The 24,776-nt window shown below is 45.4% G+C and overlaps 1 protein-coding gene across 1 annotated transcript; it reads left to right on the forward strand.

Moving 5' to 3' along the window:
- Window positions 1–3,552: 3,552 nt before the first annotated feature.
- LOC104513287 (transmembrane protease serine 11E-like) lies at window positions 3,553–21,535 on the forward strand. Its single transcript, XM_010156596.1, has 10 exons — window positions 3,553–3,649; window positions 11,134–11,253; window positions 12,327–12,442; window positions 12,869–12,936; window positions 15,045–15,208; window positions 16,162–16,200; window positions 18,330–18,510; window positions 18,731–18,996; window positions 20,835–20,977; window positions 21,374–21,535. The coding sequence occupies exons 1-10, from the start codon at window positions 3,553–3,555 to the stop codon at window positions 21,533–21,535; spliced, it is 1,356 nt and encodes a 451-aa protein (XP_010154898.1).
- The last annotated feature ends 3,241 nt before the right edge of the window (window positions 21,536–24,776 follow it).

A 24,776-nucleotide genomic window follows, 5' to 3' on the forward strand; every position in this document is an offset into this window, starting at 1 on the left:
AAAGCATTATCATTTACTTCCTGTGTTTCTTCTCTCAAGTTGTTTTCCATCTCATGCCTTCATATCCTATGGCAGCTCAGATCTTTTAAGATGCTTTTGTGAGAGGTCTTATTTAATTCCTTTCAGAAATCTGAGCAGGCATTATCAATCAGATCTGCCTGTTGTTGGCAGTAATGATTCTACCCCTTACAGCATGTTTATAGAAATACCTGTTGCTTTTATTACTTAGCTTCTTGTGCTAACGTGGCCTTTTTTTATATCAAACTACACTGTCCGAGGTTCCTCATGCTTGCTTTAGAATGCTTCTTGGGAAAGATTTCCCTCGGTGTGCTGACAATAAAGTAGCGTTGGGTGAGAGGCTGCATACCATCATCGATAATGCAGCTTTCCCGTCCTTCACCATGGCTAAGCGCTGCCTGGTCTCGGTCAATTTATTTCTGGCTTTTTCCCCAGTTTCTTCCACTGATACTTTGTTCCGGAGAAAGATCAGCTAGATGATTCTGGTATGCTTCTGCTGAACTTTGGATGTGTGTTCATTTGGTTTTGGGGTTTTTTGTGGTGTTTGGGCTTTTTTAGGTGTGGGGTTTTTTTTGTTTGTTTTTCAGCTTGTGTAGTTTATAACCCTTTCTGAAGTATGCTTTCTTGTTCCTACTAGTTTGGGTTTCATTAATACCATTATGTTTAGCTTTAGGCTTTCTCAAGGACTTTTTTTTTTTTTTCTTTGACAGACAGGATGTGTTTGCTCCGAGACCAACACGATGTCTTTGAAATAATCTGTCTCCAGAAAACATACAGTTCTTTAAGGTTCCCCTTTACTTCTGTGTGGTTCTTGTTTTTAAAGTTGAGCATGCCACTAGTCTGGCTTTGGGGGTTCTGTAGACCCCCAGTGCTGAATCTGATGCTGATATATTCCAGGTACATGGCAGAAATGTGACAAACCAATTGTGTATACTGGTCAGGACTGAATCAAGTGTTGCTTCCTGTTGCTAGCTGCCTGTTCCTGAAAGTTCCAGCATCTAGGTATCTAGTATTATCTGAGGAGTCAATGTAAAGATTTTACCTTTTTCTTCAGAGTAGTTAAAACAATTGGAAATAATAATTCCCTGGGATTTCCCCATTCCTCTGCCTCCCTGTTACCATGTTTCCTTTTCACCTGCTGTGTCCATATCACTGTTTGAGGTAAGCATTCTCGGTCTGTGCTGACATTATCTTAGAGAATGAAGTCAAACATGGACAGCATTGTTTTGGCTTTCTGTTGCTGTATGTTGTTCATATCATAATATTTTTTTTTTTTACTAATTTTGCTTATTATTTGACTTTTGTCAGCTTCAATCCTGTTCTTTACTTGTGATCGCAATGTCTACCGTAGGATTCAGAACAGTGCATCCTGTGTGTACCAGCCTGCTTTCTCCTACTTGTCAGTTTTGACATTTCTCTACGATCTTCCCAATGCGTAGATCCTGTTTCCCTCTCTGTTCAGGTGGAATCTGGTCATCCGTTGCTAGGTGTAATATACTCTAGAAGCTTTCCCAGTCCCTGATGACCCTGAGCCTCTCTTCCTTACTCCATTGCTTTAGTTGTGCACTGAGTTTGCCTCCTCACCAGCTGTGTTACGAAGGGGGTCCTGGTCTTTGGCATCCTATGTTCTGCCTCCAGAATCCCTCTTTCTTTTATGTGGTACCCCGGTGGATCACAACCCTCGCCTCCTTCCCAGTGTCTCCCAGCTTGTCTAGCTTTTTTTTGAAGCTTGTCAGTTTAGCACCAGCGGGCACATCAGTACAGTCTCTCTGGAATTAGGTAACCAACAGGTTTGGCTCCTGGTCACTGAACCACTGATGGCTCTTGCCTGTCCCTTATTCTCCGGTGGGGTTTCTGCCCCAGGGGAGTATTGTCAGTACAAGAAGACACACAGACGCCTTGTGCAGAGAGGGGGCCGTTGACCAGTATTATTACATCCTGAATCAGTTTGGTGCCTTCCTGCTGTGAAACTGGGGCTGGAAGAACTTTTCAGTGCCCTAAAAAGCCTTCTCATTTTAACCTCTTCCCTTAAAAAGTAATAGTTTGGGTTTTTTTCCTGCAGGTGAGACCATTCAGAGATTGCCATGAAGCCTCTGTGTCATGCATTCTTCCACCTATGCCATGATCACGTCACAAGAAAGGGCTTTATCTCCAAGGATCACTGGCTGCCTGGAATGAATGTATCTTTGCACCACCTACACACGGGGCAGGTAATCACATGACACTTGATACTTTACCCTTGGAAATTGTCACCCTCTAGCTAGGCTTCTGACCGCATTTCTCTTTCACATCTGGATTGACTTAATAGTAATGTTCCTATATGGAATGGCAGTGCAGCTTCCAGTTTGAGTATTGAGAAGCAATTACATTATGTGCATTATTAGCAGCTGTATTCATTGTGTTTCGTAACAAATTCTGCTGAGACATTGCCTGAATCCAAATTATGAGTACCTGAGGCTTATCTTTAGCCTATGTTTCATTCAAAAGGAGCTGGCCTTCCTGTAAAGACAGTCTTCCTGTTACAGGCTATGGACTTAACAGAAGGTGGAAGGAAGAGCTCCAGCCATGTGAAATGGATTTGCATCAGGCTGTTACTAAGCTGGTGATCCCTGCACTGTAGAGGGGTCAGATGAAGGTCATTGAGGTGGAGGAAAAGACTCCCTAAATGTTAAAATATTAAAGCAAAGCAAAAATAACCATGTGCCATACACGTATTTTGTGATGTTCTGTTATATTTGCCTTCTGAAACAAATCTGTGTGTAAGGCTAAGTTGGCACGTATGTATCTTCTAGTAAGTTTGGTGGAACTGAGAAAACTTAAAATTGGAAAAAAAAAAAAGGTTCCCAAGTAAAGTCTGAGAAATGCAACTTTAGGTTAGAGTCTGTGCTTGTGTTAATTGACTTGCCAGTTAACTTGCTGTAACTAGCACAGGTAGAAATGCTTATCTAGACAACCTGCAAATATTTATATGACAAATGTTTCTTTCTGACCTGGAAGAATTTTGCCAGAAATCCGCGTGTGGCTAGGTGACCACAATTAAAATTAATGCCTGAGGAGTTCAAGAATGATGAGCTCCTATGTAGCTGTTGTTATGGAGGCAAGTCCTTCTCTGGCCAAATGACCAGTTTCAAGGAGGTTAAGAAGCAGATGCCATTGAATCTACATCAGTTTATTTCAGCTCTGTGTCTGGCCTGGGACTCCACATTCTCTTTAGGACATGCAAATTTTCTGCATTGGTCCTGCCCATAACTTCAGATTTGTTTTTAATTATGCCAAAGAAGGAAATAAACTCTGCGTCCTTGCAAAATTTTCATGGCTCTTCTGATTTGGGGTGTTGCAGGGTGTAGTTAATGCTCTGAAAAGGCTTCGGGATTCCTGGATGAAAGGTGTGATGAAAGAAGTGTATTGTTATTGTTTTAGGGGAGGAATCATGCTACTGGGTAAGCCTCTGTCACTGAGACTTGCTGGACTTGTTTGTTCTGACTTGCCTATGACTCCTTTCTTTCCTAATTCGGGAGATAAAGCCTCAAGTCTATGCTGAGATGCTGCACAGTGCCTTGTGGTGTTCAGGAAAGTACATCTACCAGAGAGAAGACCTGCTTGCTGACCTCTCCGTGGTACCCAGGGGTGAGTGCCACCACCTTCTGACTTGCTCCTCGGTAGTTTGGGCAGCATGGCTAGATCATGTGTAGATTTATAGGGCACTTTGAGCTTCGACCCAGGGCGTGGGTGAATGGCACTACCTCTGAGCTTACTTCTGATTTGAGCTGCCTTCCATGCATCACTAATCCTGGTATTTCACCCTTTCTCACCCAAAATGTATTTGTTTTCTGAGAATTCCCAGCTCCTTTACAGCATAGTATGGTGACAAAGCAAGGTGGCCTATGGCCACTGAAGGTTGCGGCGGGGAAGCAGGTAAGAATTGTCTTGCTGTGCCCTGGCTCCGATCTGCCGTTTGTGCTAGCGCGGTTAGAATGTTCTGCAGGCACAACTGCTGAGCTAATAGCATGGTACAAGAGGGTGAGTGGAGTTAAGTAGGTACAAGCAGCTTCTTGTGCTTGTTCCTCTTCATGGGCTTTGTATGCAGCCACTGAAGTGTTAACCTGTGCAGCATCAGCTCGGAAACTCGCCAAATCTGGCACCAGACCATTTCACCCACCCTGCCTTGGAATGAAAAGTCAAACTGAAAACCCACAAAGACTAACTGCTTGTTTGGTGTCTTGCTTCTGGAGTGGATTTCAGCCCATCAAAGCGGAACAAAGGGAGGCAGGCAGCGCTATTTGCAAACGCTGAAAAGCAGAGATCTGCTTATTCTGGGACTGCTGAAAAAAAATGACCAATGCAGCTGGAAGTGGAAATCTGAGATGTAAAGATGATGTAGAAGTTACAGAACCTTATTCTAAACTGATTGCAGTCAGTGGCCATGTACTTTATTTCCTTTATGCTGGATGGCCTCTCATGTTTGTGCAGACTGTAGAGTCCTTATATAGTGAGTAGCCCTCCTAGTTCTACTAAAGCTTATTTCAGAACGTGGGAGTCTTTCTCAAGATGTTGGCTGTGGCAGTCAGCTGTAGACAATTGCGTTACTGATCAAGGATATTTTAGTTGTCAGCATTACAGTTATGTCCCACAGTGTTGTAGTAGTACAGGAGGCTAGCTCTATCCCAGCAATATCCCAAGAGCTCATAACCTCCAAAAAGCTGTATGCAAAATGGATGAGGGAGTAAGGAACAACAAACTCTTTGTGCTGATTGCAAAGGTGGTCGAATAATCAGGGAAGCCTGTATGAGCAGCATTTTGGCATCATGGATATAGATACTGATAAGCTCTGAGTTAACACATCCCATTGCTGCCCTCAAATCTTGATGCAGATGACAAGAACAGTATTTGGAGCTGTTTGTCTTTGCCCACCTGAAGTGTGCTCTGGGGATGCAGCAAGACCTTGGTAGAATTGGATGGTTAAGGGGAGGAACTCAATTAGTAAGTGGCAAATACATTAGTGATGCTTTATCTGACTGCAGAGGGGTGGCATGCAGCACCTACTGTTTTTGTGGGATGTTCGAGGGTGTGGGGAGATCAAGCTGATTCAGCATGACGCACAGAAGAACACACACATTTTGTTTCCTTCAGCAGATCCCTTCAATGTTTGGAAGTGTTCAGTTGTATCAGAATCGCTTTGGGAGACATCAAACATGGAGTGAATGAGGCTGGAAGGTAGCTGACCTCACCCAAACAAGGGTTTTGCAGTGCTTAAGCAGGCACTGGCTGTTGATGCCCAAAGTAGTAGAGGTTGTTGCCCCATTCTCTTAGAAGTGTGTGTCCTGCGTGTGCTATGAGAGTGGAGGAGAAGCATTAGGAGTAAAGTGAGAGTACCATTAGTCTTGCTTTGTGGGCCTGTGCTTTTACTACAAGACTCCTGGACTAAGCCAGGTGTTATTTCAGCTGCTGCCGTTTCCAACCACCCTGCTGAGGTTAATAGATGCTAGGACCTAGTCTGGATTTTCAGATTCACCAGGCCAACGGATTAATCTGTTCGGTTGCCTTATGAAAGGTTCTATTTCTAGGAAGAGCAACTGTAGGGATGTGCCTGAATCCATCTTCAAATGGAAAGACCATGGTTATAAATGTGGAGAAACTCACCAGAGCTCTGCCACTGGCCCTTCTGAGAGTACTGGAATATCGGTGAGCAGGAGTATAATAATACAAAAATGTAATAATAACTTTATTATAGTAAGGCAGCAGATCAGTAAGATCAGCTAGAAAAAGTTGCATGTTGTCTTCTATGCAGAGCATGTCAAAACACCTTCAGCAAACAGCTGGTGCCAGAAAACATAGCTTAAATTCATTTAAAAGCAAATCTAGGTCGGGGTGCAATGAGGGCTTAGTTTAAGAAGTCAAAGAATGTCAAGGGCAGATCTGTAGAACAGGACAGGGTAGGTGTTCCCTGCTTATCCAGCAGCTCAGGGACAAGGGCCTGTTCTTAGGACACAGGTGATAGTTACACTTCCTTGTCTTGCCTGAACAGACATTTTCTGATCAGTCTTCCAGTATTGTTCTTGCTGAAGCTTTTGATAACACACAGCCGGGAGAGATGGATAAGCTCAGTTTAGTGAATGAAATGCTGCCAGGCAGAGGTGGGAGCTGAACCTTCATCACTTGCTTTGGGAATGAACATAGCAACATTTGAGGGAGTTCGGTACGGGATGAGACAGGAAAAGTAGCTTGGCACCTGTGTATTGTGCTTGTCTTGCTCTTGGATAAATGTTCCAATTGGAAAGTAATGATCCATTTGGGGTTGATCAGAAATCCAACCTGAAATCCTATATCTTTTCACAGAATTATAGAATTGTTTAGGTTGGAAGGGACCTTGGGGGTATTTTTTCTCCTTGGTTTCATAACGAGGGCCAGACAACTTTAGCTCCATAAAATTTCAATACAACTCTTCTTTCTAATGTGCCAATAACTATTAATGTGGCTTTATTTCTTGCTGTGTTTCACTTAGGACGATATTCTTTACCAAGGCTTGATTTAATAGAGCTCTCCCTAAACACAACTTTACAGTGGTTAAAGGAACCTAATTCTACACAAACATAGCTATTTGCAAAATAGTTCATTTGGATGATTGTGTTTTCCCCAGTATGGAATAGCTTTTTACTGATCAAAACACATTCTTTGGCTCAGAGCCAAGGTGTGTAAACTAGGAAACAATAGTTTGCATTTCCAGACCCAAATGAACTGTGATTTGAATTTGTCAGGTGGTGCCGTCTCCATGGATTGTCTTGGGCTCCTTGGGAACGAAACGTGTTTTAAATGAGAACAGGGGTTGCTGGAGGAGGTTTGAATCCTCCAAGACTATGGTCATGCATAGTATTGCCAAGGTGGGTAGTTCTGTGCTGAACAAAAAGACCCTGGGTTTGAAATGATACATTGCAGACTGAAAGCTGCCACACAGGGACCGTCAGGAGGTGGTTTTCAGAGCAGAGAGGACTCTGCCTTAGGTCTCATGACGGAGTCTTGCTTCTGAGCTCTTAAGGCTTGCTGTTGAGGAGTGAAAATTATCCTCATCCATCCTGGAGGATGAGGGCATTGTTGACACCTGAATTCCTGTCTGCCCCCCTGAGAGTTAATTCACAGTTTATTGGAGTTTGGACAGCAAAAATAAAAACCAGTGTGTGGCGTAAGGGAGCAAGAAATGTGAGACTGTACAAAACTCCTGACTCTGGAAGGTGTTGGGGGGACTTCCGAGGAGAATCATAGGATGGTTTCGGTTGGAAGGAACCCTAAAGATCATCTAGTTCCAACCCCAGTGCCTGTCTACTAAGCAGTGCTGCTTTGGCACAAAGAAAGGAAGGATGCAGCTATGGTTGAAGGCGATGAGATCATCTCTGCCTCTGCGTTCATCAGCGCCACAGAGGATCACAGCTTCCCTGGCCAGTGAGTGCTGCTGGGTGGAGCAGCGCTCTTGGTTACTAGAGCGCAAAGACAACCGTGCAGAAGTCTGATTCCTAAACAGGGGGATCCGCCTGTCACCGAACTATTTAACTACAGAGGTGGACGTCCCAGGCACAGGAATCCCTGTGAGGTGGTTATTCTGGTAGAACATGACAATCCTGCCCTCCATGGCATGATGGCAAAAAGGTGAGGGAGGCGAAGGAGCTAGTCAGGGGTGTCACGTGTGGGATTGATGACCAAATGCATTGAGTGGGCATCACCTGAACGGCAGCGGTCTTCCGCTAGACATCCTGGGAGCTCTCAGCAGAGGCAGGTTCAAAAGTAATCTTACTTTCCCTTCTGCACAGGAGGGTGGGCTGCTGAACTAGGTCCTGCACACAAGCATCAGAGTTGAAGGATATGTGCTCTGGGAGGAGATGAGACTTGGTGCTTCCATTGCTCAAAAGGGTTTTTTTTCCTGTTCTGGTACTTTATCTTAGCAAAATGGAAATCGAGAGCATCCTGCTAAAGAGAGGAAACTGTTTGGGGTTTGAAGAGATATTTCCACTTTAATTTGTATATGCTAGATACAAAATAATTACCTAAATGAATGTAGAAATAAGTGCTTCCTTTAGGCAAGTGTGGGGTTTTGCTTGTTTGTTTTAAACTAAAGTTCAGTTACTATCAGAAGTGGAGGAGGTTTTATTCCTCATCTCCCATGTTTCCATGTCCCCCAGCACTGCAGCAGTTCCTAAGGGATGTTTCCCCTTGCAAGTCTGTGACCTGTGGAAGGCAAGCAGTTCTGAAGTCTTGGAGAAGGGAATCTGTGCTGCCGGTGTTTGTTGACGTAGCTGGTGTTTGCACGGAAAGGGAATAGAGGCAGATGGAAATGGAGGACAGTGCTGCCTGTTGGAGCATGAGTCCCACAGGCAGCCGAGACGCTTGTTTCTCAAGTGTGAGTCTTAAGCTTTAGGCATGAGGCCACGTCTTGAGGAAATCTGTCTGTCTACATTTCAAGAAAGCCGATGGTTATGAAACAGGAGTACTGCTGCCTCAGTATCTGCAGAGTCAGCCATACGCCATCAGGGCTGTGCCACGTGTTCTCTGTGTCGAGCAGTGGAGGGATGTTGCTCCGATTGCTGTTCCAGGGGAAGCACACTGAGCTGGGATAGCTGAAGCACAAGTAACCCATCTGATCAAGGCTGATGGGGGGGCTCAGGCTGGAGAGCAGGAGCTCTTCAGTGAGGAGGGCAGAGTCAGATGCTAAAGCAGAATCTTTAAAACATGAGAGGTGGCTAGCTAAGGATGGGCAGAGGCCATAGTGGGCTGTTCTGGTTAGTCAAGGAGCTTGCCCTCAAGAGCAGCAAGTGGCTTCCCATGAACTATGCTACAATTCCATGAGCTGGGACTGTGAAAGACCATGAGCAGAGGATGGAAATGCTCTGTGCGAGGCTGCAGCACGTCACAGAAACTGAGGCAGGACAGTCCTACTACTCTTGGGTTTTTATGTGAATCTCTGCATCTGTTGAACCCTCAGGGCTAATGGATACGCAGTGAAGGTCTGGATGGTGAGAAGTCAGGGCATCTGTGGAACCAGTTGAGCTCTAGTGTGTGGTAGTTATGTGCTTACTGCAACTTTCAGTTTCCAAAGGAAGTAACCTTGGCCAGCCAGACTTCTATCAGCTGCCCCACAGTCTGTTTTGCAGAACTTTGCCATCAGGGAACTGAGCCAGTCTGGTGGGGAGACAGCTGGATTTGGGGAAAACTTGGATTGTTCATTGCCAAAACGTAACCCTGCCTGGAAAAAGCAGACACAGCAGAAGGAGGGGTACTAGGCTGCTCTGTAGCATGTCACTCTGCAGTGTAAGGCTTGATCTTGCTCACCTGTCCTATGTATTTTGGTGCTGCTTGTGACACCCTGTACTTGTACTGCTGGCTGAATCTACCCTGTTTAACTTTTTCTTTCCAGTATGCCACCTGTTTGGGTAAAAACTTGCCTGCTTCCTTTCTTAAGCAATGGACTGGGATGTCTGCCAGCACTCTCACTAGCCAAAAACAAGCTTTTATGTGAGGAGATTAAAATCTGAGCTGTTTCCAACTTCCCTGTCACCGGCTGAGCACACTCTCACTGTGCTCAGACCTCTCAGCTACTTCTGTGCTCTGTCGTTTCTTTTTTCTTGGTTTGTCTTTCTTCCTATCTCCTCCTTGTAGCTCTGCTCAGCTTTCTTGCCCTCAGGGCAGAGCGTATAACCCCATCCTGCTTTCCCATCACTTCAGTGTCTTTTGCTGTGTTTACATTTATTTGGGCATCAGTTCACTGCTCACCTGCACCCTCAGCTCATTTCCTGTGATGGAACCTCTGGTGGTATCCTGCTGTGTTTTCACTGTGATTTATCCTTTGCCATTGTGTACTCAGAAAACACACAAAGACTTACTCTCTCTGCCTGCCTTTCTGCCCCTTCCTGCCCCTATTTTCTTGGATGTTGCTCAGAAATGACTGTGCCATAGGCCTGAAAAGAGGAAAACTGCGTTTAGTATGTCCAATCCACAGCAATACAGTCAGTGGGTGTAAGACAGCATGGTGACTAGCCAGCTGAGTCCCTCCTCCTCAGAGCTGAGTGCTGCCGTTTGTCACTCCAGGCACTTTTGGGAGATTATCCCACATGTGTTTTTCTGATACCCTGTACTAATGCCGACCGTGTAGAGACTCGGTGAGTGGCATGACAACAATTACTACATAGTGTGCTGTGGAATTACTGGGGATCTGAAATAATTGTGCTTAAGGCTTTGCATCATCCTACAACAAAGCTACTGAGGACATGCGCAAAAACGTGGTTTTCCTAATGTTCTCTTGCTTAATGCTGCACGGGAGGATGTAAGTGGAAGAGAAAGGCTTATGTGCCTTTGTCCATATGTGAGTCAAGTTCCCAACCCTCTTACAGGTCTGCTGTTGGCTTTCAGCGAGTCACTAAGTCTGGGTCTTGTTGCTATATCATGTTTACACACGAGTAGCTATTTCTCTCCCCTCTGACAGGAGACAGGATGCGATCTCTTACAACGTGTGGTTTTGGTGCAATAAAACCCAAACCCTGTAGGGGATCAGTAAATGTTACTACTCATACCAACTAAAAATAACTCAAAGCTCTATGCTATATGGCATCTCGTAGCCTTGAGTATCTTTGGTGCAGAAGTTATTTCATCAGTCATGAATTGTTACATTTACGATCAGTTGAAGCATCTGTGTGGGCACTCGGCTGCATTTGAAATCCGTGTAGTATTTCTTGATGGGAAATTGTCTCTACTAGCAATACCTGCACAACTCCAGGCTTTTCTCAGGGGTGCATGAGGCAATGAAGGCAAGTTAGAACACAGGAAATTCTAAATATAAAGAAAAAGCTTTTGCCATGAGGGTAGTCAGAGACTGGACCAGGACTCCTGAGAGACTGGGGGAGTCTCTGACCTTGGAGATACTAAAATCTTGACTGGACAAAGCCTGGAACAACCCGCTGGATTGGGACCTGGTTTGAGCAGGTCAGACCCCTGGGGTCCAGAGGTTCTTCCCAGCCTACCTCATTCTGTGAGGTTTGTCAGCTGAGCTAAGCTGAACCAGATCTGGTTCACGATGTGCTGTTGTCATTGTATTAGAGTTGAATTTCTCTACGTTGTTTTCTTCAATACAGGGAGTGATCCAGATGGACAGAGCGACAAAGCGTATGGAGCCATGGAAGATAGCAGTCATCGTTGTGTCGGTGATACTAGGCTTAACCCTCATCATTGGCTTGATTACATTTTTTTTGTGCCATGGTAAGTTTGCCACTCTTGGTCACAAGTGTTCAGTAATCTGTTGTGTTTCACTTGTTTCTGTGGTCTTACCTGATGATTTAGGAATATAATTCACCCTGGTATAGAATCCTCAGGGGAAAACGTACTAGACCCTGTTGAAGGTCTGAAGTGATTAGAAAGCCTGCAAGAATACTTAAAATAACATTTACTTGAAGCAGGGATTTAAGTTTTGTCCCTCTTTTTGTTCCTTGTCTTGCCCTGGTGCCTGCACGGGTATCTGTGGGTAAGCAAAGGCTAGCAGGCTTCTGTGTAAGCCAGGGGTGTGCCCTGTACTCAGGTTATAACACAGTAAGCTTGGTCTTGAACAGGGATTTTGCAGAAACTAAACCTGGCGCCTCTAGATCCTCTAGTTGAGGATATTCCAGAAAGGGAAAAGGCAGAGGTTTAGGCTTTTTGGAGCCCAGGAGTCAGTCCTGGTTGCCAAGGGCCCAGCTTCCGTAGCAGATGAATGAAGCCAAGCCATTGCATTCCCAGTCTCTGAGATACCAGTGTGAGGGGGTTTGAAATGCCTTCCTGCTGGGGTGGAAGTAATTGTGTTGGTGTCACAGCTCACCAAGAGTTAACAAGGCCGTGGCTTAGGACACACTTTTTTCCTAACTGCATTATAGGGCCCTTCTTTGCCACTCACCCAAGAGCCAGAATTGAAACTTAACCTGACCACTGAATGCATGCAGACAGCTCTGGGGCCACCTGCCTCTCAGAGGGGCAGGGGCATGCCAAGTGCAGCTAGGGAGGAGTGAGCGTCTGCTGAGTCAGAAGGGACATGTGTGGGCTGGTGTCTCATGCTGTGCTCACCTCAGGCTAATGAGGAGATGGTCCCTGGAGAAATGTTGTAGTGGGTGTAAGTTGTAGCTACTTGGGATGGTTGTCAAAGTAGAAATGAACCCCTGGCTGGTCCATGCAGCAACAAGATCATCTGTCAGGGTCACAGCTGGAGCTGGGGAGCCTTATGTGTGCCACGAGCTGTGAGGTGCTGTGCACATCGAATTGTACTGAAGGAGATCAATTGTCTTTCCTTTTCTTCTCCTCTGTAGATCAGGACCGGTATTACAATGCGTCTTTCCTAATTACCAATGTCAAGTACAACCCTCAGTACGAAAGGCAAACCACAGAGGAGTTCAGGCACCTGAGCCAAGAAATTGAAACCATGGTAAGCTAAGACCTTTCTCTTTCTGCCTGACCTACAATGAAGAGTCCTGAGATTGTGTAATTGGAAATAAAGAGTCAGAGGTGATTGTGCCTCATCCTTATGTGGCTGTCCTTACCTTTCAAACCTTGCGGTGGTGGGTTAAAGATGCGTTGCTGACTGCATGCAAGCAGATGGTAAGCACAGGTGCTGTCTGTTCCAGCAGCCCTGGGGTGGAGCAGGCACCCACAGAGCAGAAGGGACAGCAGAACCGGCAGACTCAGCTGTTTGTTTTGGTTCTGTATACTCTGATGGAAACTTAGCGGTAGCTTTGGTGTAGAGGTGGAGATCTGAAGGCATTTTCTCATGTTTTGGAGGCTCACAAGACTGTTACCTCGAGAGCATGTACATATTACAGGCATATTTTAACACACTCTCTTCCTTTAACAGATATCTGCAGTATTCAAGGAATCCTTTCTAAGTAAAAGGTACATCCGGTCTCATGTTGTCAGTCTAAGGTAAGTAATGTGAAGGCCGGGAATAAGCAGGGATGTGATAAATATCCTTTCTTCCTACCCCCTGACCATATGGAGCGTGCCTGGTTCTGTATGCTTGGATTACACCAGCAGGATGATTAAGTCTTGGCTGGTTGTCGCTCTCCTTTGGTGCTCACAACACTGAGGGCTCAGTTACCTTCAGAGGTCAGCAAGGAAGAGAAATTTGGCCTTATACTTCTGCAGATGGATTACCTGAACACCAGTCGTTTTTGTGGCTGTGATGCCATAACTGAATTACTAGGGGATCCTCGTCTTCACTAATACAGAAAGGCTTGAGAGATGTGGAGCCAGCTCTTTATTCCGCTACATGCTCCCTGTGGAAGCTCAGACTGGTGTTTGCCCCTCTGCATGGTACGCAGTAGGGGGTGACTGTTCTCCCTCTCTGAAAATCTCTGAAGGAATAAATGATTCTGGTGAGAGGCCTCGATACAGAGTTGAGGGAAGGAAGCAAAGTATACAGATATAAAGGTCCTGTGTGAGAGCTGTTAAGCCTTTCCCCTCTCTGCAGTAATTATGTATCGCTTTCGGTGATGAGATCCATGGCTTCCCTCTCCTTCACGTTACTTCGGTTTGGAGTTGTATTTCTGTAAGGCTCAGTTCTGCTGTGGAATGTTTTTACCTAGACAGCAAAGAATGTCAGGCTTCCTACAAATGCCCTTCACAGTACTTCTGTGCTTTCTTGCCTTCACCTGTTTCTAGATGGAATGAATCATTTCCTTAAACTGTTCTACATTGTTTTCTGCTGCTGGTTTCTTCCACAAGATGTGTATCAACTGAAACTGCAGAACTTGAGAGCTAGGCTTCAAGGAACCTCTTTACACCTTTTAGGTTGACCAAAGTGTCTCTTTTCCAAGCTCGTTTTCACTGCAGATGCCTTGCTGTGCAGCTGGGCACGGCACAGCTTAGCTACGGCTCTGCTGGCTGTCCTTCTCTCTAGGCTCCAGCTGGTTTTCCATTAGAGTGTTAGCCTAAGACCCCACCTGGGTCTTAGTTAGTCTGAGACCCCACCTGGAGTGCTGCATCCAGCTGTGGAGCCCTCAACATCAGAAGGACATAGACCGGTTGGAGTGAGTCCAGAGGAGCCCACGAAGATGCTCTGAGGGCTGGAGCACCTCTGCTATGGGGACAGGCTGGGAGAGTTGGGCTTGTTCAGCCTGGAGAAGAGAAGGCACCGGGGAGCCCTTACTGCCCCTTCCAGTGCCTGAAGGGGCTACAAGGAAGCTGGAGGGGACTTTTTACAAGGGCCTGTAGTGACAGGACAAGGGGTAATGGGATTAAATTGAAAGTGGGGAGATTTAGATTGGACATCAGGAAGGAATTCTTCCCAGAGAGGGTGGGGAGACAGTGGGACAGGTTGCCCAGAGAAGCTGTGGATGCCCCATCCCTGGGAGTGTCCAAGGCCAGGCTGGATGAGGCTTGGAGCAACCTGGTCTAGTGGAAGGTGTCCCTGCCCCTGGCAGGGGTGTTGGAACTAGATGGTCTTTAAGGTCCCTTCCAACCCAAACCATTCTATGATTCTAAAATATTTGGCCCAGTGTTTTATACTGACAGTAAGTGGTGTCTGCTGTGATAACACAACCTATTGAGATTTTTGTCTCTAGATACCATGGTGCTAATTGACAAAGAAACAGACAAGGGACTGAGATGAAAAGAAAGACCAAAGGACCTTTTTTACTTCTGTGACTCTGAAATGGGTCTCCTGAACAGCAGTTAGGAATGGCCGGCTGGGTATCTGTTAAGGGTTTTGACTTGCTGTATTGTTCCTACTGCCATCTGTCCCATGAGCTGTGTGTAGGCCCAAGGGAGTGATCCCTTCTCTCTTCTCAGCTGTATTGCTTATAACAGTTCCCAGATTCCCTCTGATCATTGTTACAGTGTGAACCAAGTCTTTTGCTGCCTGATGACCTATCATCATCTCCCTTTACTCTTGTACAGCTATGCTATTGGTTCCATACATCTGTACAGACCAGACCTGTTCTCCTATAAAGAAGGCAGATGGTGCAAAACAGAACAAAGAGGATTAGTGGGCAAAGAGAGAATGACACCACTTTGTTTGTGTTGATTTGCAGCCCAGATCCTGGTGGGGTGCTTGCATCTGTTGTCCTGGTATTTAAATTCGCCTCGGCTGACAGTAAGGAAATGAGCTGGAGTCACATCAACGGTGTATTACGCAGAAGGCTGAAAATAAGCTCCACGTTCTTGAATGTTGACCAGTCTACACTTAAACTCACAGGCAAGTGCCTTAGGTTTGGGTGTTTAGGTTGGAATTTGTTCCTCATACTTTGTTGTTCTTAGTGTAAGGAGTTTCCCTTTAGTGTGCAAATACAGGCTATTCTTGATTTCTTCTTTTGTCTTCTCAAAATCGTGTTAGGGCTGACAGCTTGGGAACTTGGAAGAAGTAGCATGAAAAGAACTAAAGCATCCCCACACTGATTTATGAATGTGAGCACTCCTCTGTGCATCAGAGGCTGCCTGTGTGACGTAGCTCTGTTGAATGAGATAGGGGCCCCCACTTCATGGAAAAAGGCCCAACTCTGTGACCATGGGTTCACAGATTAAGGCATACAGTTGGAATCTGTATGACCAGGTACTGCAATGCAGAGTTCTCAAGCTATTAAAAAAGCAGGGCTGAGATGGTTCCCTCCTCCACCCCCTGCCATTTCCTTTGCTTACTTGACAGGTTGCAGTAGCGAGTGTTCCTAACAACTCCCTGAGGTTCCCTGGGCAGTAATGCTCTCCCTGAACTGTCCCTGGTTGCCATCAGAACCTGGCAGAGGATTTTTCATTAGAAAAAAATCAGTGATGTTGCAGTTTACCTCAGTCCAAGCACTGAGAATTTGTCACGGCTGCTTTACCACCTTGCCATACTGAACCTGAACAAAGGCAAGCGAACGTTCGTATCGTGCACATGTAGATGTCACCTGGACCCATTTGCAGTCATCTGCTGCTTCTCTTAGCGCTGAGCTAAGGCAGGAAAGATGTATCCTTTGGCCTGGTGCTTTCAGTGAGGCCCAGAGGCTTAACTGAACTTCTCCAACAGAGCAAATTAATCCTTTTACTATGCTGTTGCTCCTCACAGCAATGCAAGCCATTTAGTCTGTGTTTGCTGAGTATGGGGAGGGGATCTGTGCCAGATCACGTAGCAGCATGAGAGATACTCACTGTGGTGTTTGCTTTTCATTTCAGAGTTGAATAAGGAAAAGGGAGATAACCTCTTAAACAACTGTAAGTACAAATACTTTATACAACAGGCCTGGGGACGTAGTGCTATAGGGTCTGTGTTTACAAGATGCAAGATGGAAAAAATAACTCGTTAAAGATAGTAGAGCAGAGGACAGTGCATGAGCCAGGGAAGATTTCAGCTCTTTTTCTTGCAGTCAGGTTGGCTCTGTAGTGTTTGCAGATCAGCCTTTCTGACCTGGTGTTGGGAAGCACTTGCTGTAATGCTGGTTATGGGAAGTAGGGGCATGTGGACGAGCTGCTGTTAGTGAGCTTTGCACGAGGACTGTGACTGCTGTGCACCAAGATTCATGCTGAAATCCATTCAAAAACATTTTCCCTCCTCCCAGCAGAAAGGTTTGGCAATAACTGTCTGTCAGATTCCAGCTAAACCTTGCACTATACAGGGAAAGGCCGGAGGGTGGGAGTGGGAGAAGAGCTGTCTACAGCGAGAAGAGGGCAGAAGCACAGCCCTGGAGAGGGGCAGGTTCTCAGTCCCTCTCCTGTTCTGTGCTCCTCCGTGAGGTCTTAAAGCTCCTCTGGAAACAGGGAGACAGCATAAGTCTCCTCCCAGGAGATTACATCAGGCCTCTGCATGGTCTTGGAGCCTTAACTGGTTTGGGTCTAACTTTTTTCAGCCAAATAATACATGACTCTGCCGTTGGACAGGGTGGCTATAAGTAAACTGGTGCAGGAAGAGGACACTATTTATTTTTCATTGCTGTTGTCAAGGCTGACCTGGAGGTGACCTGATAAAATCCTTTATTTCCTTGTTTGTGGGTGGGTGTTTTGTCGGGCTTTGTGGTTTGGTGGTTTGTTTTTTTTTTTTCTTCTTGCAAATTCAGCATTTTTTTCCAAATTTTTCAGCAATTCTGTGACACTTAAAGCTATACTGCCTGTGTTGGCCTTGCTTTTGCTATACACTTGGGATGCTACAAATAATGGGAAGGTTGCCTGCACTGAGTTCATGTATATGTTGTGAAGTGCATATTTGGGTGATGATGTGTGAATTCAAGTTTAGTGCTGCCCTGGTGTGGTGCTTGTTTCATCTGGGGTTTCCTCAGTATTTTCATACTCAATTTTTAAGACGTCAAGGATGTTCTTTTTTTTTCATATAGTACGAAGCTTAGTCTTTAGATTAAATTTACATGCTGTTACTGTGAAATTACATGTTTATATGCTGTTATTGTGAAATGAATTAACCTAAGCATTTACATTATCAGTGCATGTCTTAGTGCCTGAGAATCTGTGTGTACCTGTATGCACAGATACACTAATGGCTACAGATGTTACCTTCCCTCTGTACAGCTCTGGTCAAATATCAAACAAAGCAAGGCTTGTACAGGCAATATTTTTTTAAACGAGGTAGAATTACAACTGGGGAAAATAAACTGTGTCTCAGAGGAGGCCATGAAGATGCTCAGAGGGCTAGAGCACCTCTGCTATGGGGACAGGCTGGGAGAGTTGGGCTTGTTCAGCCTGGAGAAGAGAAGGCTCTGGGGAAACATTATAGCACCTTCCAGTGCCTGAAGGGGCTACAAGGAAGCTGAGAGGGGGCTTTTTTACAAGGACTTGTAGTGACAGGACAAGGGGTAATGGGTTTAAATTGAAAGAGGGTAGATTTAGGTTGGCTTTCGGGAAGGAATTCTTCCTGGAGAGGGTGGGGAGGCAGTGTGAGAGGCTGCCCAGAGAAGCTGTGGATGTCCCATCCCTGGAAGCGTCCAAGGCCAGGCTGGATGAGGCTTGGAGCAACCTGGTCTAGTGGAAGGTGTCCCTGCCCCATGGCAGGGGGGTTGGAACTAGATGGGCTCTAAGGTCCCTTCCTACTCAAACCATTCTGGGATTGTGATATAGCCTTAAGCTCCCATGGGAGTACATACGGGCTTGTGTGTCTGAAAACTGAAAAAGTGTAGTTACTCTTCTGCCAAACTTCCTTGTTTACCCTACATTTATCCTGAGACACTTGTGACCATGACACTTGGTTTCCATGCTAGTGGAGGCACTGCTCTAGGTGAAGGCTGTCTCTTGCCTCCCCTGCCCTGTTGCACCTGTGCCTGCAGCCACGTGGGCTGTTCCCAAAGCAACACTCTGATTTCCCTCCATCAGCAAAAGTGGAGCTTCCTTTTCTTTGACAGGCTGTGGAATACGAAGACAGACATTCTCCTTCACAGGAGTGGAGAGAATAATTGGCGGGCAGCGTGCGCGGGATGGGGAATGGCCGTGGCAGGCTAGTATTCAGCTTGATGGGACCCATCGCTGTGGTGCATCAGTGATCAGTAATACGTGGCTAGTGACTGCAGCACACTGCTTTAGAGGGTAAGTCGTCAGCACCTTTCTGCTCCTGCAGGCCTTAGGACTCGAGTGCTCTGACTTTTTGTGGCCTGCAAACGTCTGTATGTGCTGAAAGATAATGAAGCTTGACTCTTCTCTGTTAGGCAAACCTGGCCACATTTCATTTTGATGCTTAAATGGAGAGCTAAGCTGCTTCGGGGATCTTGTTTTGTGTGGCTGTGACATAACCTCAAATACCTTACAGAGGAAGGGATCCTCGGAGGTGGACTGCCAGCTTTGGAATTCTGCTAAGACCTCCAAAACAGAAAAAATTTATCCGAAGAATTATCATTCATGAAAGATACAGCGCGTTTGTCCTTGATCATGAATACGACGTGGCTGTTGTGGAACTTGCCTCTCCTATTGAGTTCACGAGTGATGTGCACAGCGTCTGTCTTCCTGAAACATCTCATGTTTTCCCAGAGAACACCACCTGTTTTGTCACTGGCTGGGGAGCTTTGGAGAACGATGGTGAGTGTCTCTTGCCTCCCTGTGCCCTGCCACACACATATCTGAGGAGACTGCTCTTACTTTTATGAGGTTTTTTGGTTTGTTTTGGGTTCCTTAGATTTGGTGTTTGATAGGTGCGTGTGCTACTGATACACTTGTGGACTTAGTTTGCTGCTTTTATTTCTGGCTTGTTCAGTGGATTTGAATATGGGGGAAAGAAATAACAGGTTAGCCTTGCAGGAGTAAGAGCAGCTTTTTTTAGTTGCTGCATGTAGTTTACTAGTAGAATACATTCTGTTCTCCTATCCCTCTGCATTTAGCTATGACATCAGTTCTTTTGTCATTCAGCTTTGTCATAGAGGTATCATGACAGTTTTCATCAGTAACCCTCTCTTTGGTCATGAATCAGGCTTCACTTCATCCAGTGCCTTGAGTAAGCCTCATTCAAATGAGTCCATGACAGTGAGGTTAGAGATGATGGGGATGTCATGGTTTATCCTGGGCTAGAAATAAGGTACCACACAGCCACTCACTCACTTCTCCCCTCCTCCAGAGGAGGAAGAGAATCGCAGGAAAAGACAAGGAAGCTCGTGGATTGAGATAAGAATTATTCAATAATTGAACATAAAGGAATAAAAGTGATACTAACAATATGAACAAAATTAGTACTAATAAGTAATTAAAAGAGTAGGAACTAAAATATATGATACAATTGCTCACCACCTGCCAACCAATACACAGCCAGGTCCTAAGTAGTGAGAGTCTGAGAGCCAAAGCCCGAGGGAGATGGCAGCAGAGCCCCAGAGGGCAACAGAGAAAGCCAACTGACTCACCAACAAACACACTGCAAACAAAATATGCCCCCCTGCCCAGCCCACTACCAGCTTGCACACTGCACATGACATGCTGTGGAATGACATACTCCTTTAGTCAGTTTGGATTAGCTGTCTGAACTGGGTGTGCACCCCCCCGGCCCCCTCTGCTTGTAACGAGAAAGCTGGCAACACAGCTGCAGTATCAGAAGCTGGAAAAGTCCTTGAATTGGTGCAAGCACTGCCCAGCACCAGCTAAAAAACATCAGTGTAATCAGTACTCTTCTCAGGGCAAATCCAAACCAGCCTCATACTAGCTATTGCGAAGAAAATTAACTCTGTCCTGACTAAAACCAGCACACAGGACTATAAATCTGCTTATGAGAGCCCTTGAGCTATATAGGTTGTCATGGTGGACTTTTGGGGTCTGTAGTGATTGTCCAAAGCTACATTTCAGTTAACCAAATGTCTTTGCAATGATATCAAGGATGTGTCTTGTAGCCTGCTGTTGAACGTGCAAAAATTCCTTTGCTCACTACGATAAAGAATCATAGCATCACAGAATGGTTTGGGTTGGAAGGGACCTTAAAGACCATCTAGTCCCAACCCCCCTGCCATGGGCAGGGATACCTTCCACTAGACCAGGCTGTTCCAAGCCTCATCCAGCCTGGCCTTGGACACTTCCAGGGATGGGGCATCCACAGCTTCTCTGGGCAACCCGTCCCAGTGCCTCCCCACTCTCTCCATGAAGAACTTCCTGATATCTAATCTAAACCTCCCCACTTTCAATTTAAACCTGTTACCCCTTGTCCTGTCACTACAAAGAGCATCTGATGAGGATGAAGGATGGAGAAGGCTTATGTTTGGGAAGAAGCGAAGGACCCCAGGGGGGGAAAATACTGTCATCTTCCTGAGACATTGTCTGGGCAGCTCCCTTCACTGCCTGTAATGGCAGAAAAGCTGTAGGAAAATGTGGCCGCTCCTAATCCCTGAGCGGTTTAGGGTGAGTACCCTGTTTGCAAATTCCAATGCCACTTCTCCTTCTAGGATATAGTGTGAACCAGCTTCGACAAGCGGAAGTGAAAATTATAAGCACTGCGATTTGTAATAGAAGACAAGTGTACGCTGGAGCGATAACACCTGGAATGCTGTGTGCTGGATACTTGGAGGGGCAGGTGGATGCCTGCCAGGTAAGTCTCTTCATAGGTAATAGTAAAAAGGAAATAGGTGGGGTAGGAGGGGATGTTTCCTAGAAATACAGTACTTGGGGGAATCCTTATTTAAGTTCATGGGGTTCATTGTCTTGACAGATGTAAATGAAGAGCTCCAGAGCTCATGGGTTAAAGTGAGCACTTAGGGACTTGGGCTTTGTATTTAATGCACATGTGAGAATACAGACGTGGAGTGGGAGAGACTGAATTAGGCCTCCAGCCTCTGTCTCGTCAGTAAACCGCGTGGAGGTTGAATTATAGCTGTGGTCTGGACACAAGTATCTGTTGGCCATGACAGAACAATTTGAGGCTTGCCGCATTAGCGAGGTGGATGCTGTTTACTTTGTTCCTGCCTGTTGACGTTTTTCTCTTTAGGGTGACTCCGGTGGGCCCCTGGTGCATGCGAACTCCAGGGGAATCTGGTACCTTGTGGGAATAGTGAGCTGGGGAGATGAATGTGGCAAGCCAAATAAACCTGGAGTGTACACGCGAGTGACTTACTATCGAAACTGGATCAACTCCAAAACAGGCATCTGAAAGCTGCAGAGGGTGATGTTCTGTGGGCTGTGTACGGCTATTCCTCTGACACCCTCTGCTCTGTGGTTACCCTCTAAACAGCTGCTGGCTTAGCCTATGGTCATGTTCCAAGGGCCAGCAAGCTCAGAGTAGTCTAGGACTTGAAATCAGTTTGGCCTACATCCAGACAGGAACAGACTTGGTCCACGTCACAGCTGTTTGTTCAGGAAGTAGTCTGTCAAAGGGACAACTGCTTTGGTCTGTATGCAATATACTGACTTTTTTTTCTCTGTGACCAAATGTCTTGGCCCTTAGTTTTACACCCAGGCAAAGTGTTTGAGCCCAAACAGTCATTTACCATCATCCAAGACAATTTATAACTAAAACGTGGCCTGCCCATTTGCTGTGTGCTCCCAAGGCCCCATCTATCTGTAGACCAGCTAAAATCCAGCCCCTGACTCCAACGCTGCTGCGCTTCTGAATTCTTCTTGAGCTTTTTCCCGCGTCATTCCATGGAACGTACTCTAATGAAGCACAGAAGATGGCTTAGAGAAGTTCTGGTTCCTGATATCACGTCAGACTGTTACTTAAGTGAATAGAGAAGTTTTCCTTGCTGTGTTGTCCTGAAAAAGGAATCAGTGGAAAACACCAGCTTCTGTCCACCTTCTTTGAAAAAGTGTATGTGTCTACTCGACTTTTCACATAAACAGCCTTCCATGGCGTTTGCTGTGAGTGACTGCTGGATTTAAGGCCAAAAACCACTTTATGTTCATTCTGGTCTGTTTTCATATCAGAGTATTTGGCTGAATTAATTTTTTTGACTTTCCAGATTGTATTGTTCTGAATAAAAGTCCTTGGCGTTTTGTGCAGGGTGGAGGATTGTAACAATCTCAGTATGACCGTTGCCAGAAAAAAACCCTCTCAAACTGCTTGTTCTTGTGAATGGTGTTCCGAGGTCTTTATGATTTTATATGGTGCATCTTCACTGCATCCTGAAAAAAAACCCAGCTTTTGTGTTACGGTGGAAATACCGTTCTGCTTCAGAGCAGGGCAGAATCTCTCGCCCTGTAATCGTATGTAAAGATCTCTTCTGTCAGGAAGTAAGAATTGCCTGTGTCTCATTGCCAGACCATAGCTAACTCATTTGATCTCAACCACACAAACTTCATGTTATCTCTGACTTCATGTTTTCAGGAGCCCATTTCCATCTGCCAGGTACATCTCAAATGCCTTCTACACCCCAGCAGCTGAATGCCTGTTCCTGGTGAGGATGCTTTCCTTGGAGTGCCTGCAGACTCCTCCCAATGCTTCATGTGGATGCTGATCCTGACAACAGCAAGTGCTGTGGTCTTAGTTACTAGAAAAAGAGCTGCTCAATGGCTTTCTTTTCCCTTTATGGTCTGAAGAGAAAGAACTCTGCAAAGGGTTCCAGATGTGGAGCTGGCAGGCAAGAATCTTATGCCAGGCTAGAAAAGACAAACAGCAGGCTTTTGGCACGCTCATAGTCAGAAGATTTGGGGGAAACAGGCCCACAGTGATTACAGGATCAAAGTGTTGTCCAGATGGAGTACAAGTTAGTTGACATAGTCGATGGCAGTTCAGGGGATACCTCTGGATAATGCGGACTTGCTGTAAGTGCTGCCAAACAGAGCAGCACTCCATCCAGTTAACAAAATTATTTTGATTGTGCATTCTGTGATCTGGCAGCTTGCCAGTACAGAGAACAAGATTTTTCTAGAGCCTCACTGGAGGTACTGGAATATTTGGATGCCCAGAGAAGGTCTGCAGCTGTTGTGTGATCTAGACTTGTATACATCAGGAAACCTGGTGCTTCAAATGTTCCCTGAGAAGATTTGGTGGAATGTTGTGAGTATCAGAAACAGAACTTGGTGGCTTAATTTCTACATAGGATATAAAATGTGTCAGACTGGTTTCATAGGTCTGAGCCCCACAAATCTCATTTTAGTCCCTTAAGCAGAACATGATTTTGAAGTGTATTGCTTGTAGAGGAAGCTTAAAAATGACATATGAAAAGTATATATGGGGTGTGTTTTTCTTGCTGGTCGCAATTGTCTTACAGGAACAGTAAAGAAAATTTGATCTTCATGAAGAAAAGCATCACTACATGATGCCATGGATTTCCAGTTCCTAAAGCACTTTAGCCTTGGGTTTTCAAAGGGCATAACGGTTTCTCTATTCTGCTGGATTTACTTGTAACTTGGAATCACAGTGGTTTTAGGTTTGACATCCTAGCTATCTCACTGGTTCCCCAAAATAGGTCAGTAGACATAAAAAAAAAAAAATATGTATTTTACATCTGTGAACTTTCCATTTGTGCTTATTTTGGGTACAAAATCAGAAAGCCTTAAACACTTCGCTCTGTATCAAGGCCTGCAGTAAATATCATTCTCCAGAGCGGTGCACACAAGGCTGAAAAAAGTGAACTCTTAATTTGCTTAAGGAGTTACCAGTTCTGAGCATCCACTCAGAGAGATACAGTACCTGATCCACCTTCGTGCTGAGTGCCAGCACAGCCAGGAGGAGTGGGGCTGGAGAGGACCTGACAGCTACATGGTGTGTGTTTTGGGAGCCTTTATTTTGGACTGCCTTGTGGACTATTCCTGAGAGCAGCTGGAACAAGTCTTCTGATCCGTTTTCTTCCTGAAGCAACATAGTTTACATGCTCTGAGGCCTCTGGGTGATGCAAAGCAGGAAGAATGGGGATTGTCGACAAGAGCCCTTGGAAGAACACCCCTCATCCACTGGGACTTTTGGTGCTGATGGATGTGATTCATCCAAATCTCTTACTCGTGACAAAACTACACTGATGCCAGTGTTGTCTGGCTTTTCCTGGGGGAAATTATGGAAACCTGAAGCAGTGTAGGCAGCCAAAGCATTTTATTTGGTTTGGATGGCCTAGTAGATGTGTTTCTTTTAAGCTGCAGTCTCACCTATTTATGAAGCCACAGACTTCACCTTTTCTTGGCCATGTTTACATAGGAATTAACATCTTCACTCAAGGCAGAATGGGATGTATCCAACTCTACAACCACATGTGACACAGGAATATAATTTATATGTAAAGTTAATAAAAACTGTCCAAAATTTGCCTTCTGTTTCATGTACTTTAATCTCCTACATCACAGTAAGCAACTGCAGGATGGCAACTCCTTTGTTTAGAATGTGCTACGCTGACCCTATAACATGTATTTATGTACTGGCTTTTATGTCGTCTTAACCTTCTAATTGCATTGACTTGTCA

The sequence above is a fragment of the Eurypyga helias genome, unplaced genomic scaffold (genome assembly GCF_000690775.1).
Source record: "Eurypyga helias isolate BGI_N326 unplaced genomic scaffold, ASM69077v1 scaffold12708, whole genome shotgun sequence".
In the NCBI taxonomy this organism is placed as follows: domain Eukaryota; kingdom Metazoa; phylum Chordata; class Aves; order Eurypygiformes; family Eurypygidae; genus Eurypyga; species Eurypyga helias.